The 25202-nt window shown below is 45.5% G+C and overlaps 1 protein-coding gene across 1 annotated transcript in view; it reads left to right on the plus strand.

Annotated features, from left to right (window-relative positions):
* Positions 1 to 25202, plus strand: part of LOC126298197 (uncharacterized) — a 114217-nt gene that overhangs the window by 64876 nt on the left and 24139 nt on the right. The window contains exon 9 of the mRNA XM_049989504.1: positions 12226 to 12332. Coding sequence (XP_049845461.1) covers positions 12226 to 12332 — 107 coding nt within the window. The remainder of the gene's footprint in view (positions 1 to 12225; positions 12333 to 25202) is intronic.

A 25202-nucleotide genomic window follows, 5' to 3' on the forward strand; every position in this document is an offset into this window, starting at 1 on the left:
TACTCGCAACATGGACTTATCAGTTCTTATTTAGTTTCCCACTAACCACTATTCATCCCATCTCTCTCCTCTGCAACCTAATACACACTTTCTACTACACTGCAGACATCACAAAACAAAACTGAAGCAACCAAAATTCCAGCATACCAACAAAGACTAGACTCTGGCCTTCAGGAAACAACTAACACTCAGATTTTACTCAGCTTATCTTAACGAACACACATACATATCACCTCCTCCAAGGAATTGTCACTACTCTGACAAGATTCACAAAATAATGTGGTTCGTGTCTCGTGCTACTTCACTAATATCTCAACTTGACTACACAGTTAACACCCCACAAGATAGACAACGCCACCAGCAGATGCCTTAATTCACTGTAAAATGGAACTCTGGGTCTAAACTCCTCTTGGCGGACAACAGAAACTGAAAATGACCCAATATCGCACTCATAGTTTATCATCCTACATGACCAACAGAAGGTATGCACCTTCTTTCCTATGGAATACTTTAAATTTGCCAATAACTATGAACTTGAGACCAGAACCTTTCTCATACTGAAATCAGTTTGTCCCCAATAACCTAATTATGCTACCAAACTAGACTTTTCGTGCATCTTGTCTCATTCCTATATTTTTATTCAGTGAAAGGTTTAAAATTACTTACATTATGTGTCCCACAAGGTTTCTGTGACTTCAGTGATGCCACCTCTACCATGTTAGCATCCACGATTCTCCATAAGTAGACACATCCATAATATAGAGGGGAAGCTTGTGGCACAATGCCTTTTGTTTTTTGATAGGCCATGTGACTTAATGAGCAGCTTTTGACCAATTTCTTAGCATCAAATTTTCCTTCATATCAGCTCACTCCTTTTTGTATTCGCCAGCCTCTTTGATTCGCTGGAATGGAAATTACCTCCTTATGTCGGCAATGCTGATTGGGCAGAAATTCTACCAGCTCCCAAACTCTCTTCTGTGCCGTATGATTTCTGAGAATGGTTATCAATACAAGTACAGTAGGGCTATGAGGGTTATTCATTACATGCTGGGAGTTATGTAGGAAGATGTTCCACGAAGCATGTTTGCCACAGCACAGGCAGTAAAGGCTACACAGTTTGCACAAAATTCTTACTGTCAAATTTAAAAATCAAAATAAATAACTGGTCTTATTCTACAATTCTGCAGCATTGTCTTCCATTCTAAAGAGCGAAATTGTGGACCATTATCTGAGATCGATTTCTTGACTCTCCCCACCTGTTTCAGAAATCCCTGCATAATAACAAGACCAAAGCATCTGTGCTTTTCCAACACCGTCTTCACTGTAGCCTTACGCAATGGAACCAAGTTTACGAATTTTGAGGTCAGCTCCAACGTGACTAGAATGTAATGGAAAGCGCTCCTCAACCTCGGTAACGGGTGTAGATCGCTGGCCCCCAGTTGACACAGTCTCTCTGGCACAGTCAAAACCAGGGGCATCTAACGGGTGTAGGAGATCGGTGGCCCCCAGTTGACACAGTCTCTTTGGCACAGTCGAAACCAGGGGCATCTGATGCTAAGTTGCAGGTGGCTTTTCCTTCTGACAAGGTCTGTAGACCAACAGTACTTTCCAGATCCTGCATTCCATGTTATTAAAATGGCTGTGGGATGCAACTTCAAGAATCATTTTCGAAGTTCAAAATAGGCATGGCTGAAATGAGTATGCCAAATTACTGGTGGTCAGGTACGCATAACAACCTGACTGAAGAGGTTGTTGGATATGCATAATAACCAATTGTACTGGAATGCAGGAGGATCTGCAGCGAATTGACGCATGGTGCGGGGAATGGCAATTGAATCTCAATGTAGACAAGTGTAATGTGTTGCGAATACATAGAAAGAAAGATCCCTTATCATTTAGCTACAAAATAGCAGGTCACCAACTGGAAGCAGTTAATTCCATAAATTATCTGGGAGTACACATTAGGAGTGATTTAAAATGGAATGATCATATAAAGTTGATCGTTGGTAAAGCAGATGCCAGACTGATATTCAATGGAAGAATCCTAAGGAAATGCAATCCGAAAACAAAGGAAGTAGGTTACAGTACGCTTGTTCACCCACTGCTTGAATACTGCTCAGCAGTGTGGGATCCGTACCAGATAGGATTGATAGAAAAGAGAGAGAGAGAGAGAAGATCCAACGGAGAGCAGCGCGCTTCGTTACAGGATCATTTAGTAATCGTGAAAGCGATACGCAGATGATAGATAAACTCCAGTGGAAGAATCTGCAGGAGAGACGCTCAGTAGCTCGGTACGGGCTTTTGTTAAAGTTTCGAGAACGTACCTTCACCGAAGAGTCAAGCAGTATATTGCTCCCTCCTACGTATATCTCGCGAAGGGACCATGAGGATAAAATCAGAGGGATTAGAGCCCACACAGAAGCATACCGACAATCCTTCTTTCCACAAACAATAAGAGACTGGAATAGAAGGGAGAACCGATAGAGGTACTCAAGGTACCCTCCGCCACACACTGTCAGGTGGCTTGCGGAGTATGGATGTAGATGTAGATGTAGAACCAGACCAAATCATCTATGCTTTTCTGATGAAACAGAACTGCCTTCTGCAAGAGATGAAATTATGTAATCTCATCATTGTCAGTATCAGGATCAGCAAGTCATATTTGTAATTAACTAATTGAGGTTTCTGCCATTGTATTTCATGCTTTGTTAATAACATTGCATCTTCTAATATAGGCAATGATTTTAGAATAAATGGAAAGTTCAAAACTAAATAAAAAATTTATTTGCAACTGACAGAAACCATAGTTAATAAATTACACATCTGAAATTGTGGAATTGCTGGCTGTACTCTGTTGCGGACTTTTCTTTTTAATTCATGAAGGTCCAGACCGTAGTCTTGCTGGCTTCCTATGTCATTCAATGCCACTGAAATGAAGTTGTCGAACACTGCTTCCTTCATGCAGAAGAGGCTGTTATGGTTTTCCTCTAGTTCTTCGTCTATTGTTTCAGACAATGTACAGTAGGAGAGCAAGATATTTCACCTGCTATGACATTAACTGAGTCCAGTAAGAGTGTGATTGTGGAGGTGAATTCTTTCAGGTACAATACCCATCTGAGTAACCGTCTGTTAGTTAACTTGGCAGTTAACAAAAGCTGTAGTGCTGTATGCTAGATCAAGATGCAGGTTCTTCTTCCATACAAAAAGAAGCGAAACTTTTTAAAGCCCCACACTATGGCAATTGTTCCAGGCTTGATAACTGAGTAATTCTTCTCAAATTTAAAAAAGACATGGCTCCCAAATGCAGTTCTGTCGTCACCACCTGTGCTTCCTCTTCAAATTCTTGATGCAGACCTATGGCTTACCTAGACTTTGCACTGTCATTAATCATACAGAAATCCCATGATCATTAAGGGTGAGCAAGGATAGGAGCTACCATGAGTGTCCTCTTCAAAGCCTGGAATTCTTGTTCTGCTGCTTCACCCCGCAACCAGAGAGATGTTTCCCAAGTCACCTCATGTAATCTTGGAGTTTACAGCGTTTGAATACTAATGAATCTCTTGTACAAATCTATGAGCCCAAGATAGCCACATAATTACTTCCTAGTCTTTGTTGTCAAGTACTGTCCTATCACCTCTATTTTCAACAGGTCAGGTGCGATTCCAAACTTCAAAATTATGTGATCCAGAAATTTAACTTGAGCTGCTCTGAAACAAGTCTTCTCAATTTTTACAGTGACTGCATACGGTGCCAAGCAAAGACCTTAACAAGAGTTGCTCCATGAGTTCTCAGCAATTAACATGCCATTCACACAATGCATCACTTGGTACCAGAAAATCCATGTACTGATGAAAGGAGGGCTCCAATTTGATCTGCCAGTAACTTGATTGTAGGTCAAGAGATGAAAAAATTTGTGCTCTGTGAACCTTCTGGAGCAACTTCTCCAAGTTTTCTGGTCTATCAGCCTCTGGTATTATAATTAGATGCGAGTCAGTACCAAATGAATCGTGTCACCTCACTTCTCCACCACTTGCATAGAGTTACTGTACTAAGAAACTACTGGTTCAGTGACACCTTGATCTAGCATTACTGAGATTTTCGTCCTGCCCTTTCTGCTTTCTACTTGTATGCCAGTGACATGGTATACAGGTGCATGAAAAATGTAGTGTGCTCCGTCACAGCAAAGTTATACTGAAAGACCTTAACTGCGCCCAGTTTCGACTCTGTGTGTGTGTGTGTGTGTGTGTGTGTGTGTGTGTGTGTGTGTGTGTGTGTGTGTGTGTGTGTGGAGGGGGGGGGGGGGGAGGATATTGCATCCACCTCATGAATTTTCCACCATATCTCGTCTTGCATTGTGGTCCAACCATGTGACAGGTATTCATCTCTCTTTATGATAACGTTGACATGATCCCACTGCCATTTCTTCTGATTCGATACACAGTTTTAAGCTGCTCACCAGAAGTTGTTCCTGAGGCATTAGTTCCTCAAGCTAAATTTGTATTATGGACCTTTCCATAATGTACATTCTACACATCCTAATTCCATAACTGCCTGATTCTCTTGTAAAGACTCTATACCCAGATCAGTGATAGAGACCCTTGGTACATTTGGAGGGGAACTGCTAGTCCCACATTTACAACAATCACAGGTAGATAGGCTGTGTAGAAGGGACTTTATGGTATGGAATGAGTGGCAAATGTTTCCAAAACTTTGCCAGTTTTTTTTTTTTTTTTCTGAAGAGCTGGGGAGTTCTACGCTGGTGTTTAAAATTTTTACCTTTCAAAGGATTGGTATTTTTACAGCTCCGAGGGAAAGTATACTGTCACTCATCATGGAAAAAGTGCATTTTTCACCATGTAAGAAGTGTATTTTAATATGGGGGAAAAAGTGCTTTTTTTAACTGGGAAATCTGGGGAAAATCTGGGAATTCTCTTTTCTTGTCCATGTATACACCCTGTCATTGAACGTGAAGCAGGCTAGAGGCTGGGAAATTTGCAAGACTAGGAAGTTTTCGTGTGAATGGCCCATTAACAGGTTGGCATTGGAGGGTCCCCCCTGTGGGTTCGGGGGTAAGAATAGGCCGACGGTATTCCTGCCTGTCGTAAGAGGCGACTAAAAGGAGTCTCAAACGTTTCGGCCTTATGTGATGGTCCCCTACCGGGTTTGACCTCCATCTTCTAAATTCTTCCGAAGAGCGAGCTGATTGGGGAAGGGCGCCTTACAAGGTGCAATGTGTCCATCGCTCATTACCATCTCTAGCTTGGTTGGTCGTCGTCGCATAGCTGTCCCGCCCACTCACCATCTCTAGGACGTGGCTTTGTTCTTGGGTGCGGTTTTTGCAGTCTGCTCTGCTGTGTCGCTTCATGCGCCAATGACGATCATGGACTACATGTCACCTGAAATCCAGCACGGTAGCCAGTCCGTTGTGGTGGGGCCGCCATGTACCCTGTCGGTTGTAGCCCCCTGACAACACAGGGATCGCTCTACTGATGCCTGCGCCGTTAACTCCCCGCGCATGCCAAGGAGTAGATGCCTGTCTCCTTGGGGCATCGGGACTCCCGGCAATGGCCATCCCGCCAGGTGGTCGTTGCTGAGGCTGGGTGGCGCCCGTGGGGAGGGCCCTTGGTCGGAGTAGGTGGCATCAGGGCGGAAGACCCGCGATGAAGCGTGGTACATCATCTCTTGCTGGCGGCCAGCCGCCAGCAGTCTCTAAGCGTTCTCGGCCTCAATACAACGCTCAGGCATATGATCCACAATCGTTCCCCTCCCTGGCCACACCATGGGAGGAACGAAAGGCTACGGTTGGCAGCGAACCTTATTCACCTCGCTATTTAGTCTGTACACGAGTCGATGGGGAATCGTTTATGGCGACCAAGCCTCAGTTTTTGTCGAGCACTTGGAGGACAAGTTTGGGGAGGTGGAGGGCTTGTCCAAAATGCGCTCTGGGGCAGTATTGATCAAAACGGCATCCTCTGCACAGTCACGGCGGTTACTCGCTTGTGACAAGTTGGGGGATGTTTCCGTCACAATCACACCCCATAAGAGTCTCAACATGGTCCAGGGCATTATATTCCATAGGGACCTACTCTTGCAGTCAGACGACGAGCTACGCCCCAATTTAGAACGGCGGGGTGTTCACTTCGTCCGGCGCGTCCATCGGGGTCCGAGGGATAATCAGGTAGCCACCGGTGCCTTCATCTTGGCCTTCGAGGGTGACGTCCTACCCGAAAAGGTCAAGGTGATGGTCTACCGATGTGATGTGAAGCCCTATATCCCTCCCCCGATGAGGTGTTTCAAATGCTGGAAGTTCGGCCACATGTCATCTCGGTGTACTTCCAGCATGACATGCAGAGATTGTGGACGCCCTTCACATCCTAATACTGCATGTGCGCCGCCTCCCATCTGTGTGAACTGCGGCGAACACCATTCCCCTTGCTCGCCAGACTGCAAGGTTGTACTGAAAGAACGAAGGATCATGGAATATAAGGCCCTGGACCGCATGACCTATACTGAGGCTAAGCGGAAATACGAGAGGCTACATCCTGTGGCTCTGACCAGCTCCTATGCCACCGCTGCCAAAACAGTAGTTTTGTCATCTGCTGCACCGATTCCACTGAACACTCTGAGCCGGAATACTACACCTGCCCCCTTGATGGTGGGGGGCACTTCCCCATCTGTTGCTCCTGCACCACCTACCTCAGGAGCAACGACCCCCCAACCATCGGGGACACAAGTCCCCAACTCTAAGCCGGAGAAGCGTCCGACTTCTTCGGCGACTCTCTCTCGCAAGGGATCCCTCGGGTCCCTCCCTTCCCAGGTTTCCACCTCTGGGAAGGGTGACGTCAGCCAATGGCTGAAAAGCAGGCCAGCGGCTGGTCGCAGGGCTTCCCGCTCCTCCTCCGTCCCGGAGACTGACTCGGTGGAGCCCTCCCAGCCAGTAAAGCCCAAGGAGCAGAGAGAGAAGACGAAGAAGAAGAAGGCCTCTAAGGCCAAGGAACGCGCGGTGGCATCCACCCCACCGCTCCATACAGGCTCTGCGTCTGAGGGTGAGGTGGAGATCCTGGCGTCCGCTGAGGACCTGGATCTCGCCATACCCTCAGACGCCAAGGACGCCGATTGTACTGGTCCTCGATCGGTGACAGCAGGTGACCCAGTGACGTGATCTGCCTCCTCGGTCCCTTCACGCCTATTTCGCCCATGGACAAAGTGATTCTCCAGTGGAACTGCAGCGGTTTTTTCCACCACCTTGCTGAGCTCCGCCAACTCGTCAGCAGTCACCCTTTCTTCTGCATTGCCCTCCAGGAAACATGGTTTCCGGCAATGCGGACCCCTGCCCTACGAGGGTATCGGGGTTATTATAAGAACCGGGCAGCTTATGAGAGGGTGTCTGGTGGAGTCTGCGTCTACGTCCTTAACTCTATCTACAGCGAGTGTGTGCCTCTTCATACACCCTTAGAGGCTGTCGCTGTAAGGATGTGGACGCCTCAGCCTATTACTGTCTGCAGTTTGTACCTTCCGCCGGATGGTGATGTCTCTCGTCATGTGTTGGCTGCATTGATAGGACAACTGCCGCCTCCCTTTGTGTTGCTGGGCGACTTTAACGCCCATAACCCCTTGTGGGGTAGCGCCGCGATTACTGGCCGGGGCAGAGATGTCGAGACTCTTCTGTCACAGCTTGACCTCTGCCTTTTAAACACGGGAGAGGCGACCCACTTTAGTGCGGTCCATGGCTCGTTTTCGGCCATTGACCTTTCTATTTGCAGCCCCGGACTTTCACCATCCATCCACTGGAGGGTCCATGACGACTTATGTGGTAGTGACCATTTCCCCATCTTTCTGTCACTGCCACAGCGTCACTCTTCTGAACGCCCCTCCAGATGGGCTCTGAATAAGGCTGATTGGGACTTATTTACATCTGTCGCAGTGATCGCACCTCCTTCCACTGATCCGATTGATGCGGTGGTTCAGTCGGTCACCACCAGCATCGTTTCTGCGGCGGCATCTGCGATTCCCTGTACATCCGGGTCACCTCGGCGGAGGACTGTGCCGTGGTGGTCGCCCGAGATCGCAGAGGCGATTCGAGATCGCCGGCGGGCTCTTCAGCGCAATAAGCGGCACCCGTCGTTGGAGACCCTCATTGCTTTTAAACAGTTCCGCGCCCGAACCCGACGCCTTATTCGCCAACGGAAGCAGGAGTACTGGGAACGTTATGTTTCCACCATTGGCGTCCGTACCTCTGCATCGCAGGTTTGGGCCAAGATTCGGCGACTCCAAGGCTATCGGCCACCTGTCTCTGTCCCTGGGCTTTCGCTGAATGGAGCAGTGTGCACCGACTCCGACACGATTGCGGACCGGTTAGCAAAGCATTTTGCTCAGTGTTCCGCGTCAACGAACTACCCGTTGGCCTTCCGCTCCCGGAAAGAGCGGTTGGAAAGTCGGAGGCTTTCCTTTCACACGCGCCACGCGGAGTCGTACAATGCTCCTTTCAGCGAATGGGAATTCCAGAGCGCACTTTCTGCTTGCCCTGATACGGCTCCTGGACCAGACTGCATTCACAGCCAGATGCTGAAACACCTCTCAGTGCCTTGCCAGCGACGCCTCCTAGATCTTTTCAATCGCGTCTGGGTCGAGGGTGTTTTCCCGTCTCAATGGCGGGAAAGCATAGTCCTCCCCGTATTGAAACCTGGCAAGAACCCGCTGGAGGTGGACAGCTATCGCCCCATAAGCCTCACCAACGTTCCTTGCAAGTTGCTGGAACGTATGGTGAGCCGGAGGTTGAGTTGGCTCCTCGAGTCTCGGGGCCTTCTGGCTCCGTCTCAGGGTGGGTTCCGTAAAGGCCACTCTGCCGTCGATAATCTGGTCTCCCTGGAGTCTGCCATCCGTACAGCCTTTGCGCGCCGCCAACATCTGGTTGCCGTCTTCTTCGACATGCGGAAGGCATACGATACGACTTGGCGCCATCACATCCTGGCCACACTTCATGGGTGGGGCCTTAGGGGCCCGCTCCCAATTTTTATTCAGAATTTTCTTTCGTATCGTTCCTTCCGCGTGCAAGTAGCTGCGTCGCATAGTTCCTCCCGGGTCCAGGAGAACGGGGTCCCACAGGGGTCTGTCCTCAGTGTGTCCCTGTTTTTAATTGCCATCAATGGGCTCGTTGAGGCGGTGGGGTCGTCCGTCGCGGCTTCTTTATATGCGGACGACTTCTGCCTATATTACAGCTCCAGTGGCATCGCCGCTGCTGAACGGCAGCTGCAAGGTGCCATCCGCAAGGCGCAGTCATGGGCTGTAGCGCGCGGCTTCCAGTTTTCGGCCGCGAAGACCTGCGTTATGCATTTCTGCCGGCGTTGCACGGTTCACCCTGAGCCGCGCCTTTACCTTGACGGTGAACCTCTTGCTGTGGTCGCGACGCATCGGTTCTTGGGACTGGTGTTCGATACCCGGTTGACTTGGCTGCCCCATATTAGGCAGCTGAAGCAAACATGCTGGCGGCACTTAAACGCTCTCCGTTGCTTAAGCCACACCAGGTGGGGTGCCGACCGGTCCACCCTCCTCCACCTATATCAAGCGCTGATCCAGTCCCGCCTTGATTATGGGTGTGTGGCATACGGTTCTGCCTCGCCTTCAGCATTGCGATTGCTGGATCCCATACACCACTGCGGGATCCGCCTCGCCACGGGAGCGTTCCGGACAAGCCCCGTCGACAGCATACTTGTGGAGGCTGGTGTCCCTCCATTGCGGTTCCGGCGTGACCGCCTTCTGGCCGCCTATGCCGCGCACGTTTATAGCATGCCAGGGCATCCAAACTACCGTCTCCTGTTCCCGCGCTCGATCGTCCATGTTCCAGACAGGCGGCCCCGGTCAGGGTGTCCCATTGCGGTTCGCCTCCGGGACCTTCTCCGTGGCCTTGACTTTTTTCCTCTGCCGCCTGTTTTCCGGGCCAATCTCCGTCTGCCCCCGTGGAGTGTGCCCCGACCGTGCCTTCGGCTCGACTTGGCACAGGGTCCGAAGGTCTCAGTGCCTCCGGAGGCCCTCCGCCGCCGCTTTCTTTCCATCCTGTCCGAGTTTCCGAACGCGGCGGTGGCCTACACCGACGGTTCGGTGGTCTCTGGTCACACTGGTTACGCTCTCACTCTACGGGATTATTGTGAGCAACGGTCATTGGCAGCTGGCTCCAGTGTATACACTGCCGAGTTGGTTGCCATCTATTGTGCCCTAGAGTTTCTCCGCTCCCGCTCAGGTGAGTCCTTTGTCATCTGTAGTGACTCCCTGAGCGGTTTACGAGCTCTTGACCAGTGTTTCCCTCGTTCCCGTCTGGTGATGGCCATCCAGGAGTCCCTCCATACTCTCGTCCGTTGCGGCCGCTCTGTCACCTTTGTTTGGTCCCCGGGTCACGTCGGCATCCCGGGTAACGAACGGGTTGACGAACTGGCGAAACAGGCGGTCAGTTCCCCCGCCATGGAGATCGGTCTTTTAGAGAGTGGCGTCCGATCCGTATTGCGGCAGAAGGTCCTTGCTGCTTGGCGTGATGAGTGGCGCACCCTGCCCTCTCCCAACAAACTTCGGGCAGTCAAGGAGACAACCAGTGTGTGGCGCTCCTCCATGCGGGGGTCTCGCAAGGACGCTGTCGTCCTCTGCCGGCTCCGCATAGGACATACCCGGCTCACGCACGCGTATCTCTTGTGCTGTGACGACCCGCCTCTCTGTCGCTGCGGTTTGGCCCTGACCGTGGTACACGTCTTACTAGACTGCCCACTTTTAACTGCCCTCAGGCAGACGTTCGCGCTGCCTGATACACTCCCTGCTCTTTTAACCGATGACTCTACTATGGCTGACTTAGTTCTCGGTTTTATTCGAGCAGGGGGTTTTTATCATTCAATATGAGAGTCCCTTTTTATTTTTTTTAGTGTCGACTGTGGCTTTTGGCCTGGGGTTTTCGTTTGTGGTGTTTTAATGTGTCCCTTGGTTGTTGGCCTTTCCAGTTTTATTTTCATGGTCGGCCAATGACCGTCGCACTCTGTGTGTCTTTTAATCTCTTTTCTCTGGTCTTCGTCTATGTCTTTCTTGTACTGTGTCGTCCCTTGTCGTCTCTGTTATGTGTTTATTGCTTGTTGGACTTTTCTTCGTGTATTATTATGGTCGTGGAACAAGGGACCGATGACCTAAGTAGTCTGGTCCCTTTAACCCCCACAAACCAACCAACCATTGGAGGGTACCATGCAGGTGGCCATGGCTGTGCTGCAGATTAGTTTGTATACCTTCCCTACAAAGGAGAAGCATCTGTGAGTTTGGATAAAGTTCGTTAAGTGTATGAGGAGTCAGATAGTGGGTTGGAGTCGGGGAAAGGTAGTGCTCAATAGTGGCAAGACCATTGGCGTGGGGGGATGTTGGTGTATAGGGAAGTGGTGTCAACAGTGAGTAGGGATCCAGCTGTCCATCAGGATGAATGGACAGCACAAAACTGTGGCCAAGACCAAAGTAAATCACCATGCAGCTGAACATAACATGCTTGATTTCAGTGGTTGCTTCTGGATCCTCCACTCCACTACTACCTTTTCTGAACTGCACAAATAGGAGTTAGCCTTACAACATTTTCTCCACTCCCCAAATTATCCTGGCCTCAACGTACAGTAACATACTGTCTGCACACCCTCCACTCAACAGTTTCTGTTCCCTCTGTCCTACCACCTCCCTATTCCCACTTCCTCACCCTCATTGTGTGCCATCATCTGCCAACACACCTGCCCAATGTTACCCTTCCCTTATCCAGTCTTTTTGTCTGAAGAGTTAATATTAAACTTTGAAGAAACTGTTATGTAAAGATCTTTTTTTTCCCTCTTCCATCCTATTGCAACTGTATTACACATTTTCTTTTCCACGAATTTCTAGTGTAGCTGTGTTAGTGTTTATATTAGATTGTTCATTCACAGCTGATTTGGACATCATCATTGTTCCCCACCTTTCTTTTCTGCTATCTGTTAAAAGATACCTCAGTAGTGAATAAACATCAGTGTGCCTCATAAGGTCTGATTTGTATTTCCATCTGGTTGGCAGAACTGTTGTTGAAATCAAATTGCATGTTGTAATTAAATGGAAAAGGATAAGCCAATATTGTAGAACTTGAATTATTCTGGGAAATAATTGTCAGAACTGTAGCATCAGATTGTCTTGTAGACATAAATTTTATACTGTGTACATACCAATAATTAAAATTGTGTGTTTGTATAGGTGACCCTGATTACAAGATGAAATGTATTGGATTCTGGAAAGAGAATCTAAAATCATATCTTATAACATATGATGAACTGGATCCGTACAGCAAGTATCGTTGTTGGGTATGTATTGCCTTAAAAAAATATCTGTAATTTTTACAGTTGTAAGTGGTCACAGTATGTGGCTAACATGGAACCAAACAAAACAAATAATACTTAGAAAGATTGTCTAGGAAAGAAGCCTGTGACAAACTGCCAGAAGCAGACTGTTAATGGTGTTTTACGAGCACCGGTATAGAATGACATGATAAAACTTGAGTCTAATTGCTAAGAAAATCCATCTTTGAACTGTGGTCTAATTATATTGAATTAAGTGTATGATGTCTAAGATTACCCAAAGATACTCAAGCTGGAAGATCTGTTGCCAGTTTCATTTTTAATCAACATCAAGTAATGGAATGTGTAAAAATAACAACTTTCCAAATATTAAGGCATAAAGTGACCTGTAGGCTCATACACAAGAACTTAAACAAAGCTTATGAGCTTCTTCATAGTACATAAAATACATGTATGGACACAACTGCGTCCTTCCAGCCCTTCTGGGCAAGAGCTAGTGTGTTAATGTTTGTATTCCCATCCACTGCTTAATATGTCCACAATATTGTGAGTGATAGTCTGTATGCATTCAAGTACTTGTATTCTACAGGTTTCCTGCATAATCTGCATTATCTAATTCACAGTGTCAGGTTATCTAATTGTGTAGAGGATTTTAATTTGGAGAAGGAAACAAACAAAGTAGCAGTGAAGTTAAAGATCATAAAAGAATCAAACATTTTTAGTAAATTGTACAGATAATCTGCGACTGAGTTTGTTTATAAGAACCACATACCATGTGTAAGCAGTTGCACCTCTTTTATCTCTTAACATAAGCAGGAGGAGGAAGAGATCAGTGTTTAATGTCCTGTCAGCAATGCGGTCATTAGTCATGGAGCATAAATTCAGATTAGGGAAGGATCTACATCTACATGACTACTCTGCAATTCACATTTAAGTGCTTGGCAGAGGGTTCATCGAACCACAATCATACTATCTCTCTACTATTCCACTCCCGAACAGCGAGCGGGAAAAACGAACACCTAAACCTTTCTGTTCGAGCTCTGATTTCTCTTATTTTATTTTGATGATCATTCCTACCTATGTAGGTTGGGCTCAAAAAAATATTTTCGCATTCGGAAGAGATAGTTGGTGACTGAAATTTCGTAAAAAGGTCTCACCGCGACGCAAAACGTCTATGCTGTAATGAATTCCATCACAACTCGTGTATCATATCTGCCACACTCTCTCCCCTATAACGTGATAATACAAAACGAGCTGCCCTTTTTTGCACCCTTTCGATATCCTCCGTCAATCCCACCTGGTAAGGATCCCATACCGCGCAGCAATATTCTAACAGAGGACGAACGAGTGTAGTGTAAGCTGTCTCTTTAGTGGACTTGTTGCATCTTCTAAGTGTCCTGCCAATGAAACGCAACCTTTGGCTCGCCTTCCTGGCAATATTGTCTATGTGGTCCTTCCAACTGAAGTTGTTCGTAATTTTAACACCCAGGTACTTAGTTGAATTGACAGCCTTGAGAATTGTACTATTTATGAGTAATCGAATTCCAACGGATTTCTTTTGGAACTCATGTGGATCATCTCACACTTTTCATTATTTAGCGTCAACTGCCACCTGACACACCATACAGCAATCTTTTCTAAATCGCTTTGCAACTGATACTGGTCTTCGGATGACCTTACTAGACGGTAAATTACAGCATCATCTGCAAACAATCTAAGAGAACTGCTCAGATTGTCACCCAGGTCATTTATATAGATCAGGAACAGTAGAGGTCCCAGGACGCTTCCCTGGGGAACACCTGATATCACTTCAGTTTTACTCGATGATTTGCCATCTATTACTACGAACTGCGACCTTCCTTACAGGAAATCACGAATCCAGTCGCACAACTGAGACGATACCCCATAGCTCCGCAGCTTGATTAGAAGTCGCTTGTGAGGAACGGTGTCAAAAGCTTTCTGGAAATCTAGAAATACGGAATCAACTTGAGATCCCCTGTCGATAGCGGCCATTACTTCGTGCGAATAAAGAGCTAGCTGCGTTGCACAAGAGCGATGTTTTCTGAATCCATGCTGATTACGTGTCAATAGATCGTTCCCTTCGAGGTGATTCATAATGTTTGATTACCGTATATGCTCCAAAACCCTACTGCAAACCGACGTCAATAATATAGGTCTGTAGTTAAATGGATTACTCCTACTACCCTTCTTGAACACTGGTGCGACCTGCGCAATTTTCCAATCTGTAGGTACAGATCTATCGGTGAGCGAGCGGTTGTATATGAGTACTAAGTAGGGAGCTATTGTATCAGCGTAATCTGAAAGGAACCTAATCGGTATACAATCTGGACCTGAAGACTTGCCCGTATCAAGCGATTTGAGTTGCTTCGCAACCCCTAAGGTATCCACTTCTAAGAAACTCATGCTAGCAGATGTTCGTGTTTCAAATTCTGGAATATTCCATTCGTCTTCCCTGGTGAAGGAATTTCGGAAAACTGCGTTCAATAACTCCGCTTTAGCGGCACAGTCGTCGATAACAGTACCATCGGCACTGTGCAGCGAAGGTATTGACTGCGTCTTGCTGCTTGTGTACTTTACATACGACCAGAATTTCTTCGGATTTTCTACCAAATTTCGAGACAATGTTTCGTTGTGGAACCTATTAAAGGCATCTCACATCGAAGTACGTGCCAAATTTCGCGCGTCTGTAAATTTTAGCCCATCTTCGGGATTTCGCGTTCTTCTGAACTTCGCATGCTTTTTCCGTTGCCTCTGCAACAGCGTTCGGACCTTTTTTGTGTAGCATGGGGGATCCGTTCCATCTCTTACCAATTTATGAGGTATGAATATCTCAATTGCTGTTGCTACTATATCTTTGAATTTGAGCCACATCTCGTCTACATTAGCATAGTCAGTTCGGAAGGAATGGAAATTGTCTTTTAGGAAGGCTTCTAGTGACACTTTATCCGCTTTTTTAAATAAAATTATTTTGCGTTTGTTTCTGATGGATTTGGAAGAAATGGTATTGAGCCTAGCTACAACGACCTTGTGATCACTAATCCCTGTATCAGTCATGATGCTCTCTATCAGCTCTGGATTGTTTGTGGCTAAGAGGTCAAGTGTATTTTCGCAACCATTTACAATTCGTGTGGGTTCGTGGACTAACTGCTCGAAATAATTTTCGGAGAAAGCATTTAGGACAATCTCGGAAGACGTTTTCTGCCTACCACCGGTTTTGAACAAGTATTTTTGCCAACATACCGAGGGTAGGTTGAAGTCCCCACCAACTATAACCGTATGGAGAAGGAAATCAGCTGTGCGCTTTCAAAGGAACCCTCCAGCATTTGCCGTGAGCAATTTAGGGAAATCATGAAAACCTAAATCTGGATGGCTGGATGCAGGTTTGAACCATCGTCCTCCCAGATGCAAGTCCAGTGTGCTAACCACTTCACTACCTCATTCAGTCTTAATTTAAGCATATGTCAGATTGCTTACTAACATTTGTAAAAATTGGAAAGCCTATGAAGCTCTATCTTATTTTCTGACATTATCTTACTTGTACGTAGGGTTGACTTGTTAATCTGGATATGGCAGCGTAAGTGGTAGGAGGTGGCTGGATACCATACCTGTCGCTCCCTCGCCCTGTCCTCTCTCCTCCCACCTGCCCCTCCCTCTAGAGGACAGAATTTGTGTTCCCCACCTGTTTATGTCTAGTATTACCCATGTCAAAGTGCGAGTATTTTGGGACAGGCATACCAGCCTGCTATTCACCTTTTCGCTTGTGGGAAACCACCTGAAAACCACATCCAGCTTGGCCAGTGCATGGACCACTTCTTTAATCCACTGTGTGAATTCAGTCCTCGGCCGGCAGGCCTCCCAGAATCCCAGAAGTAGTGTGTTAATGCACACGGTTACATGTGTGGGTTAATGCCAAAGAGTAATGGTGCACATGAAATCTAACTCAGAGCATTTGTAGAATGGTGAACCAGCAATGATTATGACTGCAGGCACCTGACGTGGCAGATCACCCTCTCTTGTGTAACCATAAATGTTGTGTTGCAGCTAACTTTGGCAGTGAAGAGCCATCAAAAATATAAACATGAAAGTGAAAGTATTTATCATTGATATAAAAAGACCAATGTTAACCTGTGAGTCACAGTTAATGGGGAAGAATGTTGGGGGCCCCAAGAAATATTTGATGTACTGTGGCAGCTGAATTTGTACATGTCGTGCTGCTATAAAGGTGATGGTTGTGTGGAACCAGTAGAAAGAGGTGTTCACATGCAACACTGGTTACAGGACCACACATCTTATCCACAATGTTAGCTCTGTACAGAAGAACTGCAAAGGATATGTACACTGAAATGTCAAAAATTGGGTCACCATACACAAAAGAGCAGAAAATTCAGAGTATTTGGCAGTAAGAGAAGGAAAACTGGTTCAAGATATACAAAGCCAGACAGAGAAAGTATGTTATTTTTATGGGAACTGCAAGATATCTGATACCCACAATGGAAGAGTGGCTATAAGAAGACACTCCAGAGTAAAAATTAAAATTCCATTATACCTACATGTTTTTTTTTTTTTTTTTGTTTTTTTTTGTTTTTTGTTAAAATCACTTATCTTCATCGTTTGCAAACTGCAATTCTAACTCTGCACATTTTTGAATGCAGATTAATACCAAAAAATTACCTGCTGCTAGTGTATGGACTATTGTGATAAAGGAAACACTCTACAGCATCTTTTTTCCTCATGCCATAGTGGTTTGGGGAGTGGGTTGTTGATCTGAAAATGCATAGCTTTATCATTTCAACAAACAAATTCACTAGAATTAAGATAACATTGAATTTTTTAGGAGAATGTTTACCCAAAGTATGCAATCAAGTGTGAGAATAATGAAATAACTGGCCATACTGCATATCAGCTGTACTGTAATTCATATACTTTCCTTCTTCAGAAAGCTGCGAAAGATGGCCTGTCTTACACCAGACAAAGTATATGCAACTACTAAAAGAAATTCTTGGAGAATGATTCCTAAAATTAAGAAGCCAACATCAATACCACCTCTCCCTCTCCCTCTCCCTCTCCCTCTCCCTCTCCCTCTCCCTCTCCCTCTCCCTCTCCCTCTCCCTCTCCCTCTCCCTCTCCCTCTCCCTCTCCCTCTCCCTCTCCCTCTCCCTCTCCCTCTCCCTCTCCCTCTCCCTCTCCCTCTCCCTCTCCCTCTCCCTCTCCCTCTCCCTCTCCCTCTCCCTCTCCCTCTCCCTCCCTCCCCCCCCTCCCCCCCCCGCACACACACACACCTCAACAACCCACAGACAGTTTGTGGAGACGTGCAGTGTGTGGACAAGCATCATTCTATTGAACAATGGCACCACAAGATTGTCACATGAGAAGTAACACATGAGGACATAGGATGTGCATGACATACCAATGTGCCGTCATGAGTTCTCTCTGTCATTACTAGTCTTGATGTGAAGTCATACCAGATGGCTCTCCACACCTTATTGCTAGGAGTAAAGCACTGTGCCTCTTCAAAACATTGGAAGAATGAGACCTCTCCTCCAGTCTATTGCCGTACTCGTTGAATATGCCCACCCGGATAGTGCAGAACGGTGATTTATCACTGAATACTATGTAATACAGTTCATCAGCACACTATGCTGCCTGTTCGTGGCACCACTCTAACATAGTCCTTATGAATCTTAGGCAATCTCTATAACCTGGGAGGAATGGGTGCCTGTGTACAAAGTCTCTTTGCCACATCATCAGAGATCGTGCTGTTCTTTACGAGCTTTAAAGTTTTTGTTGTATTTTGGCTGGACAGTCTTGTTTTGAATGCTATAGGCAGAGTCATCCAATAGTTGATTCATCTTTCTTGTGTACCATGTGGTTATAAAAACTTGGTAGTTATTCTAATGAGTTAATGTGGAACAAATTTACGCTGGAAAAAAATTAGTTACAATTTTGGACAGTAGGTGCAAATTTGGTGCTGTAAATGCAAGAAAAACATATAGAAATGTTTCCATAATGTACTGGATTAGGAATGAGATGTGGGCAGTGAGAAAGGCATAATGTTAATTTTATTGTTAACAGTCTTGGATGAGAATAGTGGTATTCACATAGTTGCATTCTTCCAAAGCAGAAGTCACATGCTGTGCAAGGAGACCTCAATAACATGCAGACATCATGGTACCCCTGACAGACCCTCTTGATGTATTCTCTTCAAAGAAGAGTGGATCGAGAATAAAGGTGCTTGTGAATCCACAGTACACAAAAGTCAACACTACTGTATATTCACTGCACCCTGTAGTGTAAAATGTACCTTGTCACACAATAAAATATAGCCCGGCCACATATCTTCAAGCTCAATCCACGCCAGAAACTAAAGAGCAAATTTAGAATGTTGCTGCAAATGGTTCAAATGGCACTGAGCACTATGGGACTTAACATCTGAGGTCGTCAGTCCCCTAGAACTTAGAACTACTTAAACCTAACTAACCTAATGACATCACACACATCTATGCCCGAGGCAGGATTCGAAACGGTGACCGTAGCAGTCGCGCGGTTCCGAACTGAAGCGCCTAGAACCGCTCGGCCACCACGGCCGGCAATGTGGCTGCAGATCATGAGGGTCAGTTGCTGCACCATCTTTATCTTGTATGGGTACTGGTGTAATGTAGCCAAAAAACTTGCTGTACTGTTGACCATGGGATGGACAATTCTCATGAAACTGCACTATGGGATGGACAATTCTCATGAAACTGCACGAGTGCTATGTCCACGCGAGGGACAAGCTGCATGGCCAGTTATAGTAGCAGGTACTTTTCCACACCAAGCTTATCCGTGTTTTTGAAATTCATTATCATCTTCTTTAAATCATTTGCTAACATCTGACCTCTCTTCTTTCAATCAACTGTAATCTCTCTGTGCAGCACTGTAATTGCTGTCGTTAGCCGTACTGTTCACTCACGCTATGGCTTGTCAAATGACAGTGTGGATGTCACACTGTCAAACAAACAGTGTACAGTGCTAGATTTACACCTAGTGATCAAAATTGCAACTGCTTTTTTGTCCATCATAAATTGGTCCAACATTAACATATCTACCAAGTTTCGCTTCCATACAATAATTACAGCCCACACTGGACTTCCATGAGTAGCTGCACTTTAATTAGAACTACCCAGAGCATCAATATAGACAGAATGACAGTTGAGTTCCATTTAACCACAGGTAAGATCACTATATCTTTTTTTGGTACTGGGCCTGTGTCAGGGGATGACACATCTTATTCCTCATATCCACAGCAGTGTCCCTGTGTGCGTGCACTGAAGCTCTTGCTTCATTGTCTGACAGGTAGCTTAGCTATCCATCCCATTACCATTCAGGAAATCTTCGCTATTGACCAACGAATTTGGTGCCTTCATGCCTGCACATTTTCTGCTTTGACTTGTATAAATAGGAGGCTTCATTCACTGCTCAGCAGTGTGTTTGTCACACTTGAAGATGTCGGTCAGTTGTGTCGATGAAATATTGTGGGAATTTTATGACAACATTTGATATTTTGCATGAGAACCGTTTCTACAGAATGATTGCAGTTGTTCTGATTGTATGCCATAATTTCTTAAAGGACTAATATGCTAATGCCAATCTGCAAATAGGAAAACTATAACTCTCCAAAGGGGTTCCAAAGGGTTTCAATAAAATACTGTTTTCCAGAAACCTTGGCCGCACAGGGTAGCTGCGCGGTCTGAGGCGCCTTACGCGGCTCCCCTTGCACGTTGGACGTTCGAGTCCTCCCTCAGGCATGGGTGTATGTGTTGTCCTTAGTGTAAGTTAGTTTAAGTTCGATTAAGTAATGTGTAAACCTAGGGACGGAGGGTCTCAGCAGTTTGGACCCATAGGAACTTACCACCTCCAGGAACCTTGTTGGTTGAATAGCCTCATTATAGCTAACTGACCACCAAAGTGAAAAAACTGAATGACTAATCCCACACAAAAGAATTTTGTGGCTGTAGTTATCACTATTATACATACTTACACAACAGAACCTTAAATTGGCAGTACATAATGTTACAAGGTAAGTGAATGATACATTTGCCAGAAAAGCTAGTTACGGTAACCATTAACGTGTCATCGCTGTTCAGTTATATGTAGGCTGGATTTGTCCAGCTTGAAGTAAGGTAACAATCTCAAATACTTTAAGCATTTTCACTGTCAAAAGTTTTTCTTTTCCACTGTAGATGTAAAAGTCGAGTATGAAAAATGGGACCTTTATCAGGTGATCATGTGAATATCCAATCATAATGACCTTTTCCAGACATTAACTTTTTGAATGTATTTTGTCAGGGAAGATTTGTCATGGTGACACTGGAAGTCATATTCAGCTACATGATGATTCTCCACCATTAATTTTGTGTTCCTCTCCCTCCCCCCAATCTGCAGTTCTCCATCAGCGCCATCACACATACTCATTTGAAAGCAGGTAACATTCTGTAGTTATGTGCCTGTTTACCACTATTTCTCATACAGCCATTCTCAAAATGAAACTACAAAAACGCACAATAGCCATAGAAAACTGGGTGATGTACAGTTGATCATAACACTAGCATTCGGCACTGGATGCATTGTATAAATCATTCACAAAACCGGCCGGAGTGGCCGTGCGGTTCTAGGCGCTGCAGTCTGGAGCCGAGCGACCACTACGGTCGCAGGTTCGAGTCCTGCCTCGGGCGTGGATGTGTGTGATGTCCTTAGGTTACTTAGATTTAATTAGTTTGAAGTTCTAGGTGACTGATGACCTCAGAAGTTAAGTCCCATAGTGCTCAGAGCCATTTCAACCATTTTTTCATTTACAAAGTCTCGGCAAGACTTCCGTTAGCCATCACTAGTAATTCTGGGAGAATAGAATCACCAATAACATCTTTATTGAAACAGAGACATCTCCATAAACATATGAGAATATTGCATAGAGAGTGGTGGATTGTTAAAAAAGCCATCACTATAGGAAGCTAGGCTTCAGCTTTCAACAGCCTTCCAGCAGTTATACACTGAGCTACCTTGGACTTAAGTTTTGTCAACACAGAGGAATAAACATGGCATTATGTATCATATTATTGCTCTCACTAGTTACACAACAAATAGCTTGCAGCTCATTATTAGCAATAACACACAATTGTCTTTGAGTCTAGGAAATTCTGTATTTGCTTCTAGTGCAGATACAAACCGTGTCATCCTCCCTTTTGTAAACTAGCTGAAAGCTATTTAACTTGGACAAAACTTTACAGATCTTTCTTTCCAGCCTTGAAAATGCCTATGATGTCTCGTGTAGTATAGTATCTTTGAACAGCTCCAAAAAAATTGAGGTTTCAAATACACTGCCGCCAGTTCTTCTGTGACAGGTATATTGGCGACCAGCTTGCATGACAGGTAGAGTGGCCACCGGATTACATTAGTCTTGTTCATGTTTAGTTTTGTTACCAGGCCCAATAAGTTATTTAAGGGGCATGAACTACATCAGTTGATGAGTGATACCTGTGAAGAATATAGAGATGCCGTGTACCTGCATGAGACAGCATTATCAGCACTTGACAGAATTTGAAAGTGGCCTCACTATGGGTCTCCATTTGGACAGCTAATGGAACTGTGCAATATCTAGAATTGTGGGACATTCAGATGTGGTACTGGCCAAATGCAGAACTACAAGGGAATGTGAGGGCAGGCAGTCTCATCATCAAGGTTCCAGTCGATCACATCTGACTACCAAAAAGATCACATTATTGTGCATCAGGCACTTTGTAATCTCTTAACATCTGTGCCAGCCGTCCAAAACAAGTAATGGACTCCCTGCAACATTCTGTGTCATCCCGCATCATTGATAGGAGACTGTCAGCAACTGGACTAGGGAATTACCACTCAGTGCTCAGGCTGCCATTAACACCAAAGCACAAACCTGCATTTGGAGTGGTGCCATGACCAGGAAGTGTGGAATGCTGATGAATTGTGCTGCATTGTGTTCTAAGATTACTAGCTGTTCTGCACTACACAGGAGGACTGTAGTAAGTCTGATGGTGACCTGGGCACAGGTCCTATTCTTCCAATGTTTTGGAGAGGCTCAGTGGTGTTACTTGATGAGGGGAGTCATCAGTTATGACTTAAAAAGTCATGGCTGATAGTGACTGAGGGAACTCTGATGGTACAATACATCACAGACAACCTATGTCCTCATGGCAGGACCTCTCATACAGCATTATGGTGCCACCGCTGTCTGTGGCATCTCCAGACAAGCCTTCGCTGGTCATCAGAACTGAATTCAAAGCAGGATTCGTCACTGAAGTCAATTCTACTCCACTCCAGACAATGAGATTCTAGGCTGAAAAGCAAGACTTCTTTGGTCGTTATCTGCAACACCCTTATCACACAGAAGTACATTGATGATATTCTACAACCCATTATGTTGCTCTTCGTAGCCTGCCATTCTAGGATTACATTTCAGCAAGATAGTGCCTTCCACTGCTTGTCTTCATGCTTGCCAAATGCTATGTTGGCCAGTAAGATAAGGTTGAGGAGGAGGAGGAGGAGGAGGAGGAGGAGGAGGAGGAAGCACAGATTCTAAAACTTGACTGAGAAAAGACAGAGACTGGGAAAGAGAGGAATGGCACACTGCATCACTGAGGTGGCCATCCAGAGACGTGGCCGGGAACAGAGGAGGTTGTTCACCCCTCCCCATCAGAGTTGGTTTTGATGATGGGTCACCATTCTGCCACCCACATCCAATGTGAATATCCAGTGGCCTTGTTGATGCTTGATGACCGTCAGGATCTATTTTTCCTGGTGCCCAAAACTGCACACCCACACTTCGGTATCAGACATGAACCATGGAGAGGGTGGAGCAGGCAGCATGGTCAGAGTTGGCAGTAGCAAGTGTAAGATCATGCGAGGCTGGCAGTCATGTTGAGAGTTCCAACTGGGAATCCGGTCTGTACGTTAGTGCCGGATGTGGCAGTGCGCTTGTTATAATATCTTATCGTTGCTCATGCTGCCTGCAACGCAAGACATGGTTATGGGAAAGTTTTCCATGGTGTGCTGGATTGAACGCTGGATTGGGACCCATTGAGTGGGTGAGAAGGCATCTGTGCTGAGTAGTATTTTGGAAGTGTATCTCATAGGAATCTCTGCTGAGAAGTAAAACCCGTCACTGGAGCTGATGGGTTGTGCAGTTGAGCAGCTTAATGACTGGGCCAAAGAGTGATATTAATGGTTTATGGTCAGTGATTAAGTGGAACTTGGTTCTGTAGAGAGAAAAATGGAATGTTAATGGAAATTGGATTGCAAGGGCTTCCTTTTCCAGTCTGGGAATAATTCTGAGTGGTGCTGAGTGTCTTTGAAGCATAAGTAATCGGTTGCTCAGAGCCGTCAGCATTACATTATGTTAGGGCTTCACCTGAAGCCCTTTCCGATGTGTCAGCTGCCACTACAGACTGCTTCACCGACTGGAAAGCTGCAAGGTAAGGCATGGAGGTTAAGACCTGTTTGAGTCCCTGGTGTGCCCATTCATAATCCTTTGACCAGGAAAAAGAGATCACATTCTTCCACACAGTGCTTAGGTGGTTAGCAATCATTGCAGAAAATGTGAATGAATTTACCGTAATAAGCTATCTTTCAGAGAAAAGATTCAAGCTCATTTAAGTTTGAGGGGCAGAGGAGAGCTTTGATAGCTTCCACATGTTTCTTTGTAGCCTGCAGTCCATTGTGAGAAATGACATGAGAGAGAGAGATTACACCGATGGTTGAAAGAACTTTGATTTTTCCTGATTACATTTGAGGCCAGTGGCCTGCAGCATGTGCAACAGTTTGCTCAGGTTTTGTAAATGTTCCTCTGTTGTGGCCCTAGTGACTACAATGTCATTTAAGTAACTAATGCAGCCCGGAATATCCGTAAGCAGTTACTCAAGGAACTGTTGAAATAGATTCAATTCACCAAGACATCGAAAACTAGATGTTTAAACTTGTAAAGTTTGCGTGGTGTGTTTGTGACCAATACCTTTTATGATTCATCAAGTTTCACCTGCAAAGAAACTTCATCTGGGGTTATTTTTGAAAAATTCTGTCCATCCGAGAGTGAGGTGAAAAGTTCTTCTGGTTTGGGAATCGGATAAGTGTCTTATTTTCAGCTATGAGTTTACTGTGATCATAAAATCGCCATATAATTCAAAGTTTTCCCACTGGTGAATTCTTGATTACCAGCGGCATTGCCCACTCACTGGCAGAAATAGGTTCAGTGACATCCAAGGCCATCAACCTGTCCACTCATATTTTATTGCATCATCCAGGGTATGGACTGTGTGCGGAAGAAAAGAGGTCACACCGAGTTTTTCAATGTTATATGTGCCATGAACTTAGTAGCCGTCCTGAGGTTTCCAGGAAAAATGTCTGGGCACTACTGAAAAATGTCTTCCAGTTCCTTAAAAGAGAATTGTTTGGAGACAAGGGTAATCGAATCATCAGTGGCAAAACCAAAAGCGAAAAAAGCATCTAAACCGAAAACGTTCACTGTGTTTGCACTGTGCAAGGGCTTCATTTTTCAGTCTGGGAATAATTCTGGGTGATGTTGAGTGTCTTTGAAGCATAAGTAATTGGTTGCTCAGAGCCGTCAGCATTATAGTATGTTAGGGCTGTGGTAAGAAGTTTGTCCTAGCTGTCAAGCTTCGAGCTGGAGGTACATAGGGAAGTTCAGAGAAGAAGCTATGCTTTGATGTCTGCCTGTAGTTGAATCTCCCTGTTGCACATTGCCAGCGTAATGAGCAATTTCTGCGACATCACTGTTGCTTTATGCAGTCGGTAACAATTACATTAACATCCTTATGGTTCTAACAGTGA

This window comes from Schistocerca gregaria, chromosome X (assembly GCF_023897955.1).
Source record: "Schistocerca gregaria isolate iqSchGreg1 chromosome X, iqSchGreg1.2, whole genome shotgun sequence".
NCBI classification, from domain to species: Eukaryota; Metazoa; Arthropoda; class Insecta; order Orthoptera; family Acrididae; genus Schistocerca; species Schistocerca gregaria.